General features: G+C 33.6%; 1 protein-coding gene across 1 annotated transcript in view; it reads right to left on the minus strand.

Moving 5' to 3' along the window:
* Positions 1–2079: 2079 nt before the first annotated feature.
* Positions 2080–21213, minus strand: part of LOC126893425 (leishmanolysin-like peptidase) — a 502521-nt gene continuing 483387 nt past the window's right edge. Inside the window, exons 12-13 of the mRNA XM_050663593.1 lie at positions 11763–11882; positions 2080–3961 (exon numbers count right to left, since the gene is read on the minus strand). Of these exons, the coding sequence (XP_050519550.1) occupies positions 3803–3961; positions 11763–11882 (279 nt within the window). The 3' untranslated portion in view covers positions 2080–3802. The remainder of the gene's footprint in view (positions 3962–11762; positions 11883–21213) is intronic.

Consider the following 21213-nt stretch of genomic DNA (forward strand, 5'->3'; position numbering starts at 1 on the left):
TATTTTATAGGAACTAGCATGGGCGTAACCAGGGGGGTTTTGAAGTATTTAAATGTCTTGTGAAGGTTGCATAAAAAACCGTAGCAACCGTTACAAATAAAAATATAGTATATTATTTACCTAGAAAGTATTGGAGAATATAAATATTGTGCTAAAATAGCAATTCCTTCAGTGGCGTAGAATTTGGGAAGGGCAAACCATTCACTGTCCCCTATCGTACGCCTCTGGTAGTAGCCAGAAACGTTTGTTTATCATAACTTAGTAAGGTGTACAGTAAGTACACTTTCTGAAAAGTATGACAAGGATATTTCAAACAGTAAAGTACTATGTAAAAATAGTTATTAAATTTTTAAATAAAACACCCTGTAACTCAACACCGAGGCACATTTTATTTAAGTGATTTGGTTTAAATCTTAATATTTTGAGGTCTAAAATCTACAAATCAGAGATTGGACATTCTTAATGAATCACCTTGTATAGACTTCAATAGAAAACTTAAAAGTACTACACTGCGAGCTGCCATGGGGTATGTAGTCAGGGCCGCCGCTACCATGTGTGCAAAGTGTGCATCGCACACGGGCGGCCGATTATAGGGGCGGCCAAAAGCAGGCCACTGATGAGTTTTTTAAAACGAAAATAAATTCAAAAAATTAAATAGTAATGATTCAGATATTTCTATGAACTCGAATATTCCAAACAGTCTAAACAAAAATGCCAGAAAATGTTGTTTATTATATGAACTGCCCTTTTCCAGCTGTAGTCATAAAGTAGTTCCGAGTTTCCGAGGTTCGAGAATGCTTTTTAATTCAAACTGGTTGGCGGCTTTCGGATTTTAAGATATTTTTATCTACGTGGTCCATATAGTATGGTATAACTAGATCCAAACCCAGACATCCAAAGTGAAAGTTATCCTCCAACACCAAATTGTTTTTCGTCAATATTTCTAAAACTATGTGGTTTAGCATGAACAACCTTTTCTACAAAAATTTTCTACATTAAATTTGAAACAAAAAAGGGCCTATGCATAATCCTTCTAAAATGAACGGTTTTAAAGTTACGGAGGTAGTATAGTATACTTGCTCCAAAAAAGACCTAACCTAGACATTAAAAGTAAAAGTTTTCCTCCAACACCAAATTGTTCTATATGGTCCAGATATTGTTCAGTAAAAAGTTACACCATTTTGAGCGTCTGCTTTGGGGGGGAGATGGGGGAGAAATCGGTAAATTAGTAGTTTTTTTTTATGTTTTTCGTCAATATTTCTAAAAATATGATTTAGCGTAAACAATAGTCTATACAAAAATGTTCTACATCAAATTTAAAACAAAAAAGGTCCATACATAATTGTTATAAAATCAACGATTCCAGAGTTACGGAGGGTGAAAAGTGGAGGTTTTCGATACTTTTTATATTTTTGGGGCAATTTATAATATTTTTACTGATTGAAAGAAATTTTCTTTAACAGGATTTGCTATTTCAGTGGCCGATGGTATGTTAGTGATAAGCCCTTGAAGAAACGTCAACCTCACCACCCAAAATCATCATCAATTGCCCAAAAAATATAAAAAGTATCGAAAACCTCCACATTTCACCCTCCGTAACTCTGGAACCGTTGATTTTATAACAATTATGGATAGGACCATTTTTGTTTTAAATTTTATGTAGAACGTTTTTGTATAGAACATTGTTTACGCTTAAACACAGTTTTAGAAATATTGACGAAAAATGTAAAGAAACCCATCTCCCCCCAAACCGGACGCTCAAAATGGTGTAACTTTTTACTGGACAATATGTGGACCATATAGAACAATTTAGTGTTGGAGGAAAACTTTTACTTTGGATGTCTGGGTTAGGCCTGTTTTTGGACCAATTATACTATACTACCTGCGTAACTTTGGAACCGTTCATTTTAGAAGGATTATGCATAGAACCTTTTTTATTTCAAATTTAATGTAGAACATTTTTGTACAGAAGACTGTTCATGCTTAACCTCATAATTTTAGAAATATTGTCGAAAAACGTAAAAAACTACGAATTTACCGACTTCTCCCCCCTCTCCCCCCTCTCCCCCCAAACCCGACGCTCAAAAAGGTGTGACTTTTTTCTGAACATTAAATGGACCATATAGAACAATTTGGCGTTGGAGGATAACTTTCACTTTGGATGTCTGGGTTATGTCATTTTTTGAATTCTATTTTATTCTTTATTTATACGTCCATGTATCATACTAATATGCGATTTTTTCAAATTCTGAACATTTATGATTTGTTAAGAGAGTACGATACGACAATAGGATACTTTCCGAGAATTTAGATAAGTGCTTGTTAAGTTGTTCTCATTAAGTAATAAAAAGTCTTTTTTATTACTCGATGGTTCCTCTGTTATAATATTGTTCCCATGCTCCTAGTTTTTTATTATGCTTATGTATGGTTATAGATGCGCTTTTAGACACGCTTTTGATAAAAGATTTTGTTTGTAACATATTTTTTTGTTTGTAATATATATTTGTGTGCCCGTTTCTTTTGCACGTGACACGACTGTATTTCAAATCGACCTGGATCCCGCGTACCAAAAAAAAGTTGATTAATAGCATGCTGAAAATTTGTTAATAGCTTAACGGTGTCTAGTCCAGAGACATGTTAACAATAGACCAGGCTGGTTATATGCTACTCAATGCATCGTAGTGTAACGCCAATATCAAGTACGGTGGTCTAGCTATCTTAGTCTATCGTGCGAGTGTGAGCCGTGAGCGTATCTACCAAGAGGTGGAATTAATGGAACGAAACAAACACAGAGGCGGCGGCCATCATATGCTAGAGAGAGAAAGCTAAGCGCCGGTAGAGAGAGATAGATAGACCACCGACCCGAATTGCTCCGCGTTACGCTATTTTTCGGAACTGGCCTAATCTACTTTGATATTATATCTATGGTCTAGTCGGGCAAACTTTGATATATACGGGAACACTGGAACAGGGAAAATTTTAATTGTGGAACAGTTTAAAAAATTGGAACGTCAGATTACGAAAACTTCCCATGTATTTTATCGGACAGAACATCCAATTGATTTGTTACGCTTTCATTAAACTCATTGCAAAAATCAGACTGCTATTACTAACCAACATGATTCCTGTCATTTGACATGTTCTTCGTGTTCCACTCATTAAAATGCCCAGTTGGTGATTAACATCAGTGTGATTTTTGCATGCGAGTTTAATCAAATGGTAACAAATCAATTGGTAGTCATGTCCGACAAAATACCTACATGGAACCTATTCGTAGTCTGACGTTCCAAATTTTTAACCTGTTGCACAATTAAAACTTCCCCTGTTCCAGTGTTTCCATACATCAAAGTTTGTCCGACTAGACACCGTTAAGCTTTTAATAAATTTTCAGCTTGCTATTAATCAACTTTTTTTTGGTACGCGGGATCCAGGTCTGAAAGTAACGCCGAGATGTAGTTGCAAAATATCGCACCAACGTCGAAAACAAACTTGACAACTGGCAATACTAAATAGAGTACTGTTAGTGCTAAAAATACTAATTGCATTTTTGCTTCCTTGTAAAGTGTTTTAGTTAAAACCTCCCTGGTATAATCGTTATCACATATAAAACTGATTGTTATCGATTTACTTAAACCTGGGATGCTTTTACGTCCAAAATTTGAGCGGTAACAATATTAAAATCAATTCTGAAAGAAGAGATTTCAGTATTTTTTGCAAAATCAGTCGTGACACATAATATGTCGTGAAAACACTAAAATCTCATTTCCAATATTTCATATCTTGCGAAATATTCGTTACAATATCAGATCACAAATACAGCTACAATTAATAGAGCAGAAATGACGAAATCGTTGAGTCCTGTTATGTCAGCGCTGCACTCGAGATCATCCCTTGGGTATGATGTAGATGGGGGAGATTCGTCACCAGCCTTGCAGCGTTCACCTCTTGAGCTAAATTCTTTCTGTAATTTTAAAAAGGTTTGATAAGAAACACAGACAATATTTGAATTAAAGTGAAAAAGACAGTTTATGTTTCCTTTCGATTCAGAGGCTATGCACAATCTCCGGACAGCTGTTTCTGTCTTACGACGTCCTCAGTGGAGCGGCGTGCACACCTCTGAAGCAAAACGAAACCAAACTGTCTATTTTGTGGAATTTCAAAAATAGTTTAAAATCCACTTTTAGGACGCTGTAGCGACATCTCTTAAAGAAAAGAGAAAAGTCTCAGATACGAAATGTATTAAAATAAGAATAAATAATTATTTAAATCTGAAAACTTTTCTTGTTGGAACTTCTTTCTGGTAATACGTAATTAATCTCTGACTTTTACAATTTTTTTTTTATTTAGAATTTCCGCATCAACCACTAAAGGTTATTAGCGGGTTTTACAGATTTTACAGTAGTTGTTATTAAATATACTAATTACAAATTGCGTATTAAATTACAAATAATAAATTACAAATTGCAAAATGATATATAGAATATAACTTAAATTTTGTGTAGTAAACGTATGTCATTCAGGAATTTGATTGTATTTGCTACATTACAGTTTAAAATATCTTTAAGTTTCTTTGCTTCTTCTGGTACGTTGTTGATGGCTCTTTCGTAGGAATAAAGAGGGCATTCAGTCAATATATGCTGAACAGTTATTGGACATTCACAATACGAACATTCAGGTGGTAGTTCTTTTGTTATGAGATGCTGGTGAGTTAACGCTGTATGTCCAATTCTTAGTCGGTTTATAATCACCTGTTGCCTTCTGTTTTCTGAAAATTGTAGTTTAGTGTCAATCCTAGTTTTAACGCTTTTAAGGTTAGCCTTATTAGAATTCCACATTTGTTGCCAATTATTTACACAGTGGTGTTTAATCTTGAGCTGGATATCACTGAATGGAATTGTAGTCATTATGTCAATTTGCTCGTCAGTAGCAGCTTTCTTGGCCAATTCATCTACTTTTTCATTTCCTGCGATACTTGTGTGTGATGGTACTCAAAGAAATTTAACGTTTACTTGTCTGTTTTGTAGGTGATAAAGTGCTAATTGTATTTGTTGCAAAATAGCATGTACTGGATATATTTGCCTTAACTGAAGAACAGATAAAGAGTCAGTAATGACAAGACAGTTTGAGCTTGCATGACTCTTACAACTTCTTGGCTTAAAAACCTACGCCAATGGTTTGGGAAAACTAGCACTGAACTATTTCGTGCGGCTGTAAATAAGACAATGATTGTTAATATGCTGCGCAACATGAGAGCCAACGATCGACAAACGGTCTCGGCACCTTAAGAAGAAGAAGACTCTTACATATGTCTAATGCCTTTAAAATGGCGATTGCTTCTCCCGTGAAAATGCTGCAGAATTGAGGGACGCGAACTGCATATTCAGACTTTCCTAGAATAAAGGCCGCTGCATGTCCGTTTTCAGTTCTTGATGCATCAGTAAAAATCTTGTTATAGCCAGTGTATTCTGATATGGTGACAGGAGGTGACAGTTGAGTGACTATGGCGCCGAATTTGCTCTGCGGAAAATGTGATAAAACGATATCAAAAAGTATTTTTAAAATACAGTGTGGAACTTGCAGCAAGTATTTTCACCTACCCTGTGTAGAAATGGAAGAAATCGACGCCAAAGTGTTGCACCGGCAAAAGAAAAGCTGGTTTTGTGATGTGTGTGATCCTGATAAGGTTATGTTTGCAGGGTCTGGGTCAGCAGCGTTGCCAGGTGACAAGGACAAACCCAAAAACGAGGCTAATGGAAAAACAAACACGGAAAAGGCCAAACTGCCAGTACCAAAAAAAAGAAGACGCTGAACAACCTAACCTTATAATCGAATTAAAAACATTGGTGATGGATCTCCGAAAAGACGTATCTGAAATGAAAAATTCATTAAACTATCTTAACGAACTACTTGAGACAGAAAGAGTACGAGGCCAGGTACTATCTGAAACTGTTAAGGAATTAAAAAACGAAAACTGTTTCTTGAAAAAAGAACTAGGCTATGCATCATCTTTTATTAACACTATGGAATACCAAAAGATAAAAGACAACCTAGTTATATCAGGAGTCTCAAATCTCATTACAGAGAACCCAAACCAGGCAAAAGAGGTAGCTTTCTCTGTATTAAAAAATGTTGATCTGAGCCTTAAGCAACAAAATATTAGGGCTGTTAGAAATCACAAAACTAAAAATGGGAAAAACTTACTAATAGCCACCGTGGATACTGAAAATAAGGTAAAAATTTTAAAGAATAAGGTTTCCGCTGGTCCACTAACCGGTCAGAGATGTAACTTACTTTGTGATACTAGGATCTATGTGAATGAAGAACTCACCGTTCACACCCTTAACCTGCTAAGGGAGGCAAATAAACTCAAGGAGAATGGATATCGCTTTGTATGGAGTAAGAATGGTAATGTATATGCACGAGTAAAAGAGGGGGATCCCTCTATAAAAATACATAGCTCCTACCATGTGCAGGCAATCATGCAAACTGAAGGAAAATAAGTATCCACTCCCCATTTACGTAACCCGTACCTGAAGTAAGTACTGATATCTTTAAAACCTTTTATGGAACCAAACACTATCTGTGATGAAGTACAAATATATGAGACGGAAACTCTGGATAATTTAAATAATATAAATTACTTTGATTACTGTGATCGAGATTTAAACATAATTCACCTTAACATAAGAAGCTTGCCTAAAAACTTTGACAACCTGATCTCATACCTTCAGTATCTTAATAAAAGTTTCGACGTTATTGCATTGTCAGAGACAAATAAAGTTGTAAACAAAATACAAAATCTTAACATACCAGGATATCAGCTGTGTTACAATGAAAGTGTAATAAACAAATGTGACGGCTTTATTTTTTATGTCAAATGTGAACTCTTAAAATCATTGGAAGTGATTGAAATTGAAAATTGTAAATTTCTTAGAATAGTTTTAAGTAAAAATGGGTATTCAGTGGGTATTACTGGTTATTATAGATGTCATAATGTAGATCAATTTAATCTAATTAGTGGCCTTGAACTAATCCACACTCGTTATAGTAAAAAATGCCAGATTGAGGTCTTCTGTGGTGACACAAATGTAGATATTTCCCCAACAAAAAATGTTAATAATCCCAGGTCTAAAGAGCTTATTTGTAGGTATCTAAATGTATTTTCTGTGGAAGGGTATAAGAGTAAAATTAATTGTTCTACAAGAATTGATGGTAACTCGAGATCCTGTTTAGATCACTTTTTTGTGCGGTCAGTAAATAAGTGCAATGCTGTAGTCTTAAGAGGTGGTCACTCGGACCACTATCCCATACTCTTGAATATAACTCTAAATAATGAATTTAATAATAATAACAAAAAAGGAAGATATGGTAAAGTGTTAGATAAAAATAGATTGCTAACATTATTTCAAACTGAGAGTTGGGATGATGTTATGAGGGAGCAGGATCCGAATCTTGCCACCAATAGTTTAATAAGGATAATTACACAGTTTATTAATATAGCAACACAGGTAAAATATATTAAATGCAAAAATAGAGTGAAACAACCCTGGGTTACGCAGGGGCTGTTGAACTCTATTCGGCAACGAGACAATCTAAATAAACTTTGTGCTAAAAACCCATTTAATGAAAATTTCAAAAAAGAATATATAGTATATAGAAATATTTTAAGCAAAACTTTAGGTAGGGCAAAAGAAAACTATTTTAAAAATCTATTTGATAAAAACTGTAAGAATGCTAAGGAAATCTGGAAAACTATAAAATATGCCACAAATGAAAACTGCAATAGAGCTAGTATTTCTAATATAGTAAGTAAGGATGGGAGTTTGATTGAGGATGACAGGAAAATAGCAGAAAAATTCAATAGCTACTTTAGTTATGTGGGAGAGACGTTAGCCTCAAAAATAAAAAAACCACCAGATCACATTGTAAATTCTTTAATAGAGCAAGGAAATATAAATAATAGCCTGTTTTTAAAACCTTTTTCGAGTGGTGAAATGGAAAAAATTATAAACACATTAAAAAACAGTGATTCAAACGTAGGTAATGGTATCTCAAATAATATAATTAAGTACTACAGTAAATTTCTCATTAAACCTTTATTATACTTAGTAAATCTTATCTTTGAGCAAGGCATCTTTCCGGACGCACTGAAAGAAACAATAATTGTCCCTATTCACAAAAGTGGTCCAAAAGATATAGTTAGCAATTATCGTCCAATTGCCCTCACAAACAACATAAGTAAAATCATAGAAAAATGCATTAAGTTAAGATTATGTAATTACCTGGAGAAGCATAGTTTATTATCATCAAACCAATATGGCTTTAAAGAAAACTATGGCACAGAAGATGCCTTAATTAAACTTTCAGATCAAATTATTAATAGTTTCAACAATAAAAAGAAATGTATGGTCATTTTTATTGATCTGGCCAAGGCCTTCGACACTGTGTCACACCGTATATTGCTGGAGCGACTTAAGAAAAAGGGAATAAGAGGTCTTCCTTATAATTTGTTCAAATCTTATTTGGAAAATCGCTCCCAGAAGGTCAAAATAAATGAAACTTTAAGTGAATCAGCTCCAGTAACGTACGGTGTGCCACAGGGGACGGTTTTGGGTCCAGTGCTTTTTGTGTTATACATGGACTTTTTATTTTCAGTTCTCAAAGAGGCTAATATTATATGCTATGCAGATGACACAGCCATTGTTGTTTGTGAGAGCACTTGGGAAAAAACTCTTACCATAGCAGAGGAAATCATGGCAAAAATTAAAAGTTGGTTTGATGTCAGTCTGCTTTCAATGAATATCGAGAAGTCCCACTTTATGTGCTTCACAATGAATGAAGCCACGTCACCAGAAATTTTAGCTCTTAAAGTACATAAATACACATGTAAGGATCACAAAAAATGTGATTGTCAAACTATTAAAGTTGTTGATAAAATTAAATACTTAGGAGTATTTTTTGACAAACACATGAAGTGGGAACCTCACATTGAATATATTTGTGGTAAATTAAGAAAAATTATGTACAAATTTTACATTTTAAGAAAATGTTTAACAAAGGATACTATCATAAATATATATAAAGCCCTAGTCGAATCTATCCTAACATATGGAATATGTACCTGGGGTGCAGGTTATTCTAACGTTCTATCCCCCTTAATAATAACACAAAAAACAATTTTAAAAATCATTTTATTTAAAAAGAAATGTTTTTCTTCAGAAGATTTGTTTATAGAAGCAAATGTAATGCAGATTTTTCAACTTTATATTAAAACCATTGTCAGACTCTATTGTAATAATAAGTTACCAAAACCCAGCTCAAACCATCAATTTCTAACTAGATTTACTACTAATAATATGTTAACGACTACTACACCAATATATTACACGGCTGTTCAAAAAAGCTTACTCTTCACAGCTCCAAAAATATTTAACTCTTTACCTCAAGAATTTAAAAATAAAAAATTTATTAAGATAAAGAAATCACTTTCTAGCTGGATAAAAAATATAAAAATAAATAACATATTCTAGTAATAATGTAAAACTTTATAGAACATAGACATAGTCTTTTGTAAATCTTTATTAGGTTAAGTGAATTTTCTCTTGTTTTCTTAATAATCAGTTACCTCCATTAGATTAATTTTATTGATTATAATAAATAGAATAAGTACACACACAAACAATATGTTCATCGTGTACTTAGCATCTAAGTTTTTGCATGTAAACTGATTTTTTCTTGAAATAAAATTATTTTTATTTTATTTATTTTATTATATCCGTTCTTGATATAGTTTGTTAATGATTATGGGATTTGTGGTACTCTTTGTATAGGCCGTGAGAAATATATCAATATTGGGAAAATTAATAGTCCAGGGAGGTATAGTTCGTTGTGTAGGATAAGAATGTTTCAGCTGCTCCATGTCAAAACCATATCTCGTTAAACGTTCTTTAAGGGGTGGATATTTAAATTGTTGATGGCAATGAGTAGGTGGATATGTTTTGTGAAGAAGTGGATAGTCTGTGTTATCAGGGTTGGAAGACAATCTCACGGCATAATTTAAAGAAATGTGTTGTCTTCGTATTGATAGGGGGGATTCGTCTAGGATAACCTGAAAACTTGAAACAGGACTAGTTCAGTAAACACCCAGAATAAGTCTTAAACATGTGTTTTGTATAATGTCTAGTTTTTTAAGAATATAATTACTCGCAGTTGAATAGCATACTGCACCATAATCCAGTTTACTTCGGATTAATGATTGGTATATATGCAGCAGTTTTATGGTGTCCGCTCCCCAAGATCGGTTTGATAGCATTTTAAGGAGATTTATTTTATATTGGGAGGATACGACTAGCTTTTTAATATGTTCTGCCCATGTTAACTGACTGTCCAGTCTCAGGCCAAGAAAGTCAATGCTCTCTACTTGTTTTAGGTTGATACCATTTAGAGTAAGTGTTGTTTTGCAATCAGTTTTTCTTTTACTGAATACGATGAAACGAGATTTATCACCTGAGAACGTAAAACCAGTTTTTTGGGACCAGTCGTCTAGTTTATGTAGGAATGATTGTAGAATTCTTGAGCCTAGAGTAATATTGCAGCTACGAGTATATACAACTAAGTCATCTGCATACAGACCTGCTTTCAAAGGTAGCTTTATCTCTTGAGCGATATTATTAATTGCTATTAAAAATAGAGTGGGGCTTAAGGTTGAGCCCTGTGGAATACCGTTTTGAAGACATTCTGTTTCTGAAGTAATTCCATTCACACGTACTTGGAATACTCTATTATTCATGAAATGTTTTACAAAAGCTAGAAAATTTCCCTAGACACCCCAGTTAGACATGGTTTGTAAAATGTTGTATCTCCATGCAGTATCAAATGCTTTATTTATATCAAAAAATATGGCAATTACTTTCTGCGTTATTTCTAAAGGACTCGCATATAATATTGTCAATAGCTACTAAGGCATCATGAGTTGATCTGCCTTTTCTGAAACCGCTTTGGATATGGCTTAATAATCGGTTTTTTTCAAGAAACCATATTAATCTGTTATTTAAAATTTTTTCTAGTAGTTTGCATGTATTATTTGCAAGAGAAATTGGTCTGTAGGAAAGAGGGTCAGTTTTTGATTTGAAAGGTTTTAAAATGGGAATAGTTGTTGATTCAGACCAGATTGAAGGGAATTTTTTATTAAGGTAAATGTGATTGGAAATGTCTAAGAGAATTAATTTTCTTGTGTAGGGCAGGTTTTTGATAAATATGATTGGTATATTATCAGGACCCGATGAAGTGTTTTTTGATTTATCTAGAGCCTCTTCAAATTCTTGATATGTGATGGGAAAATTTAGTGGATTATCACTATCTATTACAGATATTTCTGTCATTTCACGTTGATTTTTGAAATCTAAAAATGTGGGATTGAAGTTTGCATTGCTTGAATTTGTCTTACATACATCTGACATAATATTACTAATTTCTTGTTGTGAAGATATTAATTAGTTTTTATAAGAAAGAATGTTAATGTGAATTGACTTTTGTTCACCTTTTAGTGTACGTACCTTATTCCAGATTGTAGTCATAGGTGTTAATGAATTTATGGTAGAGACATAATTTGACATACCCATACATGATCATCTTATTAAAGTGCATTCAAAAATGTAAAATGGTTATGAAAAAACGGTGGCGACAGTACAAGAATTTTGTAAAATAACGCAAAAATATGTATATGTATAATTGTACGTATTTATGTATTATTATTTACTTACGGCACATATTTCTTTGCATGGAGGGCAGACAATGGCTCCCTTATGAAGCCATCCATTGCTAATGATCCTAATAGAAATTTCCTGGTTAGCATGGTAACATTCATAAGAATAATTTCCCACCTGAAAATTATATCACAATAAAATTTAAGGTTGTAGTTCGTACGATATACGTCTTAAGCCCGCCGTTTAAAATTTTTTTATTAACTCCTTCATCAGACTTTTCTTATTCAGCTATTCGGGGGCGTTTTGTAAATATAGCAGGCCCGTGCGCAGGGGGGGGGGGTTTTGGGGGTTCTAACCCCCCATCGAGAATTTTTCCACATAATTTTCCACTAGCAATAGTCCTTATTCTACGAAAGTCAAACCGACTTGATAATAAATATTTTGTTGTCAATTTTTGTTTCGACATTCTCAACTTTCTCGATCTTGTGCACGTTTTTTTTTGAATTTTCCCGCCTTTTTTACCTCCTATTATCAGTGTCATTGTGAATGCAACCATCGATAGTATCGATTATGGAAACAAGTCCTGCTTGAAAGAAGAGAAAACGCCGAAAAGGACTTCAGAGGAATTTTCAAAACCGTGAGCGAAATCAGCGCAAAATACGACATCGAACTGCGGAAACCAAGGCTCGCGTCAAAACAGACTCAACGCTCCAACGTACAAACTGATTCAGTTCAAGATTATTTTCGCATAACGATTTACATCCCATACATTGATTTGTTTCTGACCCATATACAAGATCGATTTTTGAATCACCGCAAAATTTTATCAAACTTTGCTTGCCTCTTCCCCAACAAAATGAAGAATTTCAATGAAGAATCCTGCGCTCAACTGTTTGAACCATACTCTTCAATTTTTCGGGATGATTCCCGTGACATCTGGGTAGACGAAGTCAAACTTTGGCGTCAACGCATCGCCGGAAAGAACGTTAAAAATTCGCTTGAAGCACTCGATGTGTGCAATGGAGATGCGTTTCCAAATGTACATCAAATGCTTCGCATTTTGGCAGTTCTGCCTATAACGACAGCAACGAATGAACGCTCCTTTTCAACATTGCGTCGCCTCAAGACTTAGCTCAGGTCAACAATGTCTGAAGATCGGCTGAACGGATTAGCTTCGCTCAATATACATCGCGATGTCGAGGTCGATCCGCAAAGAGTTTTGGAGAAGTTTTTTTCTACACCTCGCAGAGTTAATTTATTATATAATAACTGAATATCAAGTCAAGACCAAGACACAATAAAATGTCTTCATTTATAAGAAAAGTTTCTTATTATTTTTTATTAACTTCATAACCTAACATGATACACATATGTCAAAACCCCCCCCCCCCCCCCCCCCCGCCATAAACGAATTCTGCGCACGGGCCTGAAATATAGAGGTTTCTTTAGTAGACAAGGAGAAAACGGCGGGTTCGTTTGGAAAAATATTCCCATGAGATTTTTTTGCATAATCACATTCGTGAGACATCCCAGAGTAAGGTTCAAGAAGTCGCCCACGTGAATAGTGGTGCAATTTTTTTTAACAATTTTTTTTAATCAAATTGCAAAAATCAATATTTTTTGCCCGGACAAATTTTTTTTAGGTTTTTTGGACCATTCTGGACAAAAAGGTCTCTTATAATTTTTCTCTAAAGTTGATCTTTTTCGAGTTATAAGCAATTTAAAATTTAAAAAACGCGAAAATTGCCATTTTTAAGACTTAATAACTCAGTTAAAAATTATTATTATGAAAGCCAGAAAGTGACTAAAACAAAGTTTAAAGCCCCCACTACATGATCCTGAAGAAATCTGTGTCATTAATTTATTACTAAGCTATTATTTTTAATTAATAACAATGAACGGTTAGATCGTATTGACGCGGCTGTAAATGTGAGTGCGAGTAAGATGCACAATTGACTGCCGGAATGGCATCTCCCTCGCACTCAGCATTTTCGGCCGCCTAACACGTGCATGGCGCTCATTATTATTACTTAAAAATAACAGCGTAGTAATAAAATAATGACAAAAATTTCTTCAGGATCCTGTAGGGAGGGTTTTAAACTTTGATTTAGTAATTTTTTAACTTTCAGAATAATAACCTTTAACCTAGTTGTTAAGCCTTAAAAATCGCCATTTTTCGTTTTTTTCAATTTTAAATTGCTTATAACTCGAAAACGATCAACTTTAGAGAAAAATTATAGGAGACCTTTTTTATCCAGAATGGTCCAAAAAACTTAAAAAAAATTTGTCCGGGCCAAAAATATTGATTTTTACAATTTGGTTAAAAAAATCGTTAAAAAAAATTTGGACCACTTTTCATGTGGGCGACTTCTTTAACCTTATTCTGGGATGTCTCACGAATGTGATTATGGAAAAAAATCTCATGGGAATATTTTTTCCAACGAACCCGCCGTTTTCGCCTTGTCTATAGAGAGATATAGAAGACTTTGGTCCGTTCAACAAGTGGAGTGCCCTTAAAAATTTGTCGGACAATATTACCAAATATTTTTATCAAACAATCCTGCAAAAATCAGCTGTGAGGCTATAGTGCCCCCCCCCCCTATGGGGTATTATGGAGTCATAAATCATGATTTTTTTGCAGCATTGTTTAATAAAAATATTTACAATTTACTGGTAATATTGCCCCACAAATTTTTAAGGGTACTCCAGTTGTCGGGCGCACCAACCTCTATATTTGCGAAACGCCCCCCCCCCCCCCGAAAACTTTCCGAAATAGGAAAGTTGTCTGACTCGATATGAATAACTGAATAAAAAAAATATCATCGAGCCAGTTAATTGTTTTAATGGTGGGCCCAAGGAGTAATAGATTTTGTTCAATTTTATCGGAATACTCATTAGACACATTCAATACATTCCATAAACAAGAATACTCCCAATAAATTTCTATAGATTACGTCCAAAAATGTCTATTTTTGTCCAATATTATTTTACTTATAGATTCTAGAAATTAGAGATGCAACTAGTACGGAAGAAAGATTACCTATTAGGTTATTTGGCTACTGGAAATTCATAATATGACAACATTCGAATACATAATATTTATTTTTATACAATACAACAGTCAAATAAACATACATAGTTTCAAAAATCATGCATCACCTAAAATTATTCACATTTTCATAGTTGATTTTTTCATGAACAAATAAACGGATTCTGCTAATTTCTTTTCGTATATTATTTACACATTATTTTCATACTTTTTTAAAGTAGAAGTAACATTAAATCAGATTATGTGTTTAAAATACACAATCTTGTTGAATCCTTTACCTTTAAACGCAAATAACTTGGAAAACTACTCACTCTATCGCATTGAGACAAGAGGATGATACACACATCAAAATAATCTAAGGGACACCTATATTAACAGTTTTAAATCAATGTTAGCTGCAAATACAAAAATAAATTTATGATTTTAATACATTTTGTTGTTTTTTCGATTATTGTACCAACTTGTACGGTAATGCCGACAAGAATAGCTATAAAAAATAAAACAAAACTTCAGTATGCGTTTTTGTCTGTAAGATAAGAAGTAATATTTCTTTATTGATACCTGATTTTCGATGTCTATGTCGATTTTTATTTAGTTTTGCAATTGCTAATAATGAAGGGACACCATTTAAATCGCGAAATGCAGTGGCGTGCTATTGGGATGCTTAGAACTGGCAGAAGTCAAAGAGGAGACGTTGCTGAGACCCTCCACACGAACAGTATTGTCATTAATTGTTTGCTGTTAAGGTTTCATGAAACTGGTGACGTTGCTAAACGTCATACAGGTCGTACAAGGATAGCCAACCGGACTGAAGACCGTTTTCTTAGGTTGCAGGCTTTGCGAGATCTCACTATACATAATTGCATCACAATTGTATCTCATCACATCTCGTAGACCTGTGAGAGTGCCTGTGTTATCCAGGGGAAATCGCGCTCATCGACTTCAGTGGGCACAAGAACACGCAAATTGGGTTAGACGTGAGTGGGCTTCTACTTAGTAGATTTGCACCAGAAACGAGACGGGCAAGAATTTGGAGACGATCTGGTAATGCTGAATGATTGGTCGTCGTGCAGGAGGGTTCATAGTCAGCAAGGCACCAGTATAAAGATATAGGGTATCATCACTCTTGGGGGAATAACCAATCTCGTTTGTCTGGAACAGTTTATAAATGCAACAGACTACCGCGATATTATTCTCGAACGTATTGTTGTACCTTTGCATAACAAGCTGGTTCCCAATTTCAACAAATGCACGACAATGCGCGTCCACATAATGCTACGGTCTTGCAAACATTTTTCGAAGATAATGAAATTGAGGTTTTATCATGGCCTGCATAATCGCCAGATTTAAACCCAATTAAGCATGTATAGGACATATTGGGCAGAAGAGTTTACAACAAAATATTGCGTTCAATACAAGACAGCGACTGTTTGAGGGCCTTTCAATGGATTGGTGCAGAATACCGCAAAAAGACACTGATCATCTGATCATAAGTTAGACTAACTGATGTAGGGTAGTAATCAACAACCGTGGAGGTCATACATTATACTAACTTAACCTAAAGACTACTTTATTAGGAGTTGTGGGGCAACAAATTAGTTTTTTATTTTTTTTATGTTGGCATTTGTTGACTTATGGAATTCTCTCTTAATTTTTTTTAGGAGCTATTGCGATAATTCTAAAAAAATGTTTATTTTATATTCGGGACACTTGTTTATAACTTCTTTTTTAAATATTTGAAATAAATTATTTGAAATTCTTCTGTAACCTCACATATTTTGTTTTTGTCCCTTGGATTATTTTGATGTGTGTATTTACGTAAAAAGTAACAAAGAATCAAAAAAACATGCTGAAATGATTATTACGACAGTGGCGTAGATTGTGAGACGGAAAAAGGGGGAGAAGTAAGTATATATCACTACAGCACGCCTCTGGTAACAGCAGAAAACTATCTTTTAACACTAGTTAAAGTATTCTAACATGTTTAAACCGTTTGTCAAGTTTGAACAAAAAATATTAGAATGTGTTAAAACAATGGGCTAAAATCATTTTAGGATATTTGTAATAAAACACTCTGTAGCTCGGTAAGGAGGAATATTTTATTTAAGTGTTTTAGGTTAAATCTTCATATTTTGTGCTAAGGTTTCTCCCATTACTATCTGGGCAATTATTAGTGAAACACCCTATATACATTGACTACTTAACGCATAAATCAATAAATTAATGCATAAATGCATACACAATGTTAATATTTTGTGTGCAATAGTTATTCAGGTTATTTTTTATAGCTCTCCATATTGTTTGCTTATAAGTTGGGTACTTATCATACACAATATTATATACTACTATTACTATATACATATGTATTATTGTGTTTCAATTTATCAATCAAAGATAGAATAAAATTTTTATTTTTTTTTTAATATAACGCGGGCACATAAATTTGATACACCCTGTATATTGAGTTGTAAATATTTATTAGAAGTTAGCTTTCACGCAAGGTGGTTTCTCCTTAATGAATTTTTCCATGAAGAGTATTAAAAACATTTGTAAATAAAAGTGAAGTGAAAGTTATTTAGGATTATAATTTTAAACCGATTGTTTACGGGAAAAGGTAAAACCACAGGTAGATGTAATGACTAGTTTTAAGAAAAATAGAGGTAAAGAGAATTGGAATTTTAAATATGTTTGTTTAATGATAGGAATATTTAGATAATTTCCGAAAAGTCATAAGTTTTGAGTAGAAGTATTGTTTGATAGAATGACTGGATTTTTCGAATGAAACAGAGAAAGGTGAAGAGAGAAATGTTTCTGATTGGCTTGGAAATTCGGAATGGGGAAAGTTTTGTTTGAATGTTGAGACAGTTTGGAAAAGAAAAGATCATTGTGTTACCGGCATTCGAGAAGAGCAGTCAAAAGTTTTCGTGAGTAGTTCAGAAGCAAGTACTAGTGGTTGTTTTTGATAGTGAGAGTAGCTGAAAGTGGAACGAGAGACAAATCAAATCGAGAAGAAATACCTCTTTGATTCTGTAAAGTCCAAGAGAGTAAGTTACAAGAATTATCGTTATTAAAATTATTTGTGACACCAAGTAAAAAAGATACTTGGGTCTCAGGAGATTATTGTTGAGAGAAAGAGAGGACAGAGCTTTGGAGTTTATTGAACGAGTACTGGCAAAAAGAGGCCTGGCTTGTGTTTTGGAGAAATAGTTGCTGGTATCCTGCTGGATTGTTTGCTGAGAACGGAGAGGGCTTTGATTGGTAGCCTAACATAATCAACAAGGAGGAGCTGTTTGGGTCAAGAGGAGACATCATTGTGTGTGAATCAAAAAGGTCAGTCCATAACCTATGTGATAGATTTTCTTTATAATCAGAAGTTAATTTTTTTTACGTAAAAGCATATGCATTTAAGATTCCAACATTTCAAAAATTTAATAGGAAGTATAAGTAATTTTGCGAATACCAAATTTGTTTGTTTAGCTTGTTTTATTAATGGTATCAAGAACAAAGCGATAAATATTTTTTTGAATTAGAGTAATTTATATGGTAAAGGTTTTCATTTGGACAATTATGCCCACAGAATTTAATTGATAAATTTACAGAGCATTGCTTTTGATAATAAAGGTATTTGTATGTGCTTATTTATGTTATTTATCTTTATTTCCAGTTCCTATTTTTATCCCGATAAGGATCAACTAAGAGATACTGAAACCACGAGAAAGGATAAGTATAATCTAATTTAATTATTTTTTATGACAAAAAGGCACCCTGAGAATTTTTTTTAATTTATATGTATGATTTGCGACAATTAAATAATTAATCAAATAAATAATAATTACTATAAAAGTATTAGAAAGCAGATCATAACAACATGGCGAACCAACGTAAGGCATTAAAGTATCTCTGGTTGTGAATTTGAAAGGATAGGAAACGGAAAAACAGGTGAAGGAAAATTTATTTGCCCGTCGGAAAAAGTTGATATATTTACAATTTATGAAATATTTTGTTTTAGTTATTTTTTTTATCTAGGTACAATTTTACATATTTGTTTTATTTTTGATTGATTTGAATTTTGATAAATTTTAAAATTTGTGTGATAAATTTGATTATATTTGGGGAGAGAAAAATTTTCGTCTCTACAGCATACAAGGTATTGTCGAATTTCGTATCAGGCGGGGATAAAATTTTAACTACATGCCGACCACCAGAAGCAAAAGCAAAGAAAACAAAAAACAAGAGGAACATTTAGAACAAGAAGAACAAGAAGAACATATAGAACAAGAAGACATTTTCGAAACAACAATCATGGCAACAGAAAAACAGGAATTATCAGGAATAGATAAATTATAACAACTGATGCAGTTCCAGTCACAAAAAATGGATGAAAATCAGCGTGAAACGAAACAAGCAATGGAAGAAAATCAAAGGGAAACACAACGAAAAATGGATGAAACACATCAAAAAATGGAAGAATCACAACAAAAAATGGATAAAAATCAGGAAGAAACAAAACGAGTAATGAAAGAAAATCAGGAGGAAACAAAACAAGCAATAGAAGAGAACAATAAGAAAATAGAGGAACGCATAGAAAAGTATGAAAAGGAAATAAAAGGATATTTGACAACAATGAAAAACGAGATAGAACAACAAGAAATGAAAATTAACGATCACATGAAAGAACAAGAAATGAAAATTCAAAATAAAATGGAGGAGTTAACAAATTGCCAGAAAAAGGAACCAGAAAATTTGGAAAATAAGTTGGAAAACGCATTACAAGAGGACAGGCGAGAAATAGAAAGAAAAATGGAGGAAATCAGGAATCAACAAAATTCCGGAGAAAGAAGGGAAACGATTATCCATAGTAAAGAGGATGTGAAAATAAGATTTGGCGGGGATATAAAAAAATTACACCCAGTAATTTTCATAAATAATTTAAAAAAGAAAGTACAATACATCGGTAACTTCGAAACAGCCAAAGAAACGATAAGGAACCATCTTAAAGATGAGGCGAGTTTATGGTTTGATAGCAAAGAAGAAGAATTGGTCAATTGGCATAAATTCGAACAAAAGTTCCCGAGTTATTTCTGGGGAAAAATACAACAGCTAGAAATAAACAAGGAGTTGCAAAATGGGAGGTATCATGATAGAATGGGTATTTCAGAACAAACATACGCGCTACAATTATACAACAATGCAAAACACCTACACTACAATTATTCGTCCGAACAGATAGTAGAACTGATAGCCAGACATTTTGAAGATACCTTAGAAGATCACATAACGTTACAAAACTACAAAGATATCGACAGTTTATGCCAATTCTTACAAATACGAGAAGCAAAAATGAGAGAAAGAGAAATAAGAAGATCGCAAGAAAATTATAGACAACGCGAAAATCAAGACTATAGAGATAGAAGACAAAACTTTAGGAGAGATTATACAAGAAGAGAATTTATTCCAAGGAGTGAAAACGAAAATAGAGACAATGGAAGAGGAAACTATGAACAAAGAAATCAGAAATGGAACGAAGACAGATATCGAGAAAATCAAAATAGAAATAACACCCGCACATATCAAGAAGACAGAAATGATAATAGAAGGAATGAACAGGAAAATCGTGGAAACCGATACGGGTCCAACAGACCAATAGAAAATAGAAGAGCGGTAAACAATACGCAAATAGGCGAATATGAGGATGAGAGACAAAGCGACGAAAGAAGAAGCGAAGAAGAACAGCAAGCGTTTTTTCACGAAGGCGCTCACTAAACACAAAAGAACAAACAGGAATTTTTTGTCACACGAAGGAATTTATTAAATTAGCAGGAAATAATGATAAAAGAAGTGGAGTAAATTTAAAATTTGTAGATGGTTTTATCAATGAGAAACCGATTAAAATTATGATTGATACTGGTTCGGAAATTACATTGATTAACAGGAAATTAATAGAAGAGGTTGATTTAACGAATTTAATTTACAAAATTCCCAGGGTAAATTTAGTGGGCGCAAATAAACGGACTTTGGCAACTATAAATGAAGGAATACGAATAAGGATACGATTGGGCAAGAAATTTTATGCACTACAATGTGTTATAATGCCGAACATGATACATGATAATATGATCGTAGGAGTGGATGAATTGTCAGAAAAACATGTGGTGATAGATTTCAAAAATAATACGATGAAAATCACAGCGGAAGAAAAAAGAAGAACAGGACATTCTGGAAATGGACAAGGAACATGAGAAACGGAAAAAGGATAATGTAGACAAAAAACAACGGTGGAAATGAATTTGGCAATGAAGCAAGGACAGAAAAGAAAGAGGAGAAAGCTGCAGAAGATAAATAAAGACAATGAAGTCTGGGATTCCTCGAAAAAAGAGATGAGCCCAGAAGAAGAAAAAGAAGAAAAAAGAGTGACAAAAGAAAATGAAGCTTGGGATTCCTCAAAAGAAGAGATGAGCC

This window comes from Diabrotica virgifera, chromosome 10 (assembly GCF_917563875.1).
Source record: "Diabrotica virgifera virgifera chromosome 10, PGI_DIABVI_V3a".
NCBI classification, from domain to species: Eukaryota; Metazoa; Arthropoda; class Insecta; order Coleoptera; family Chrysomelidae; genus Diabrotica; species Diabrotica virgifera.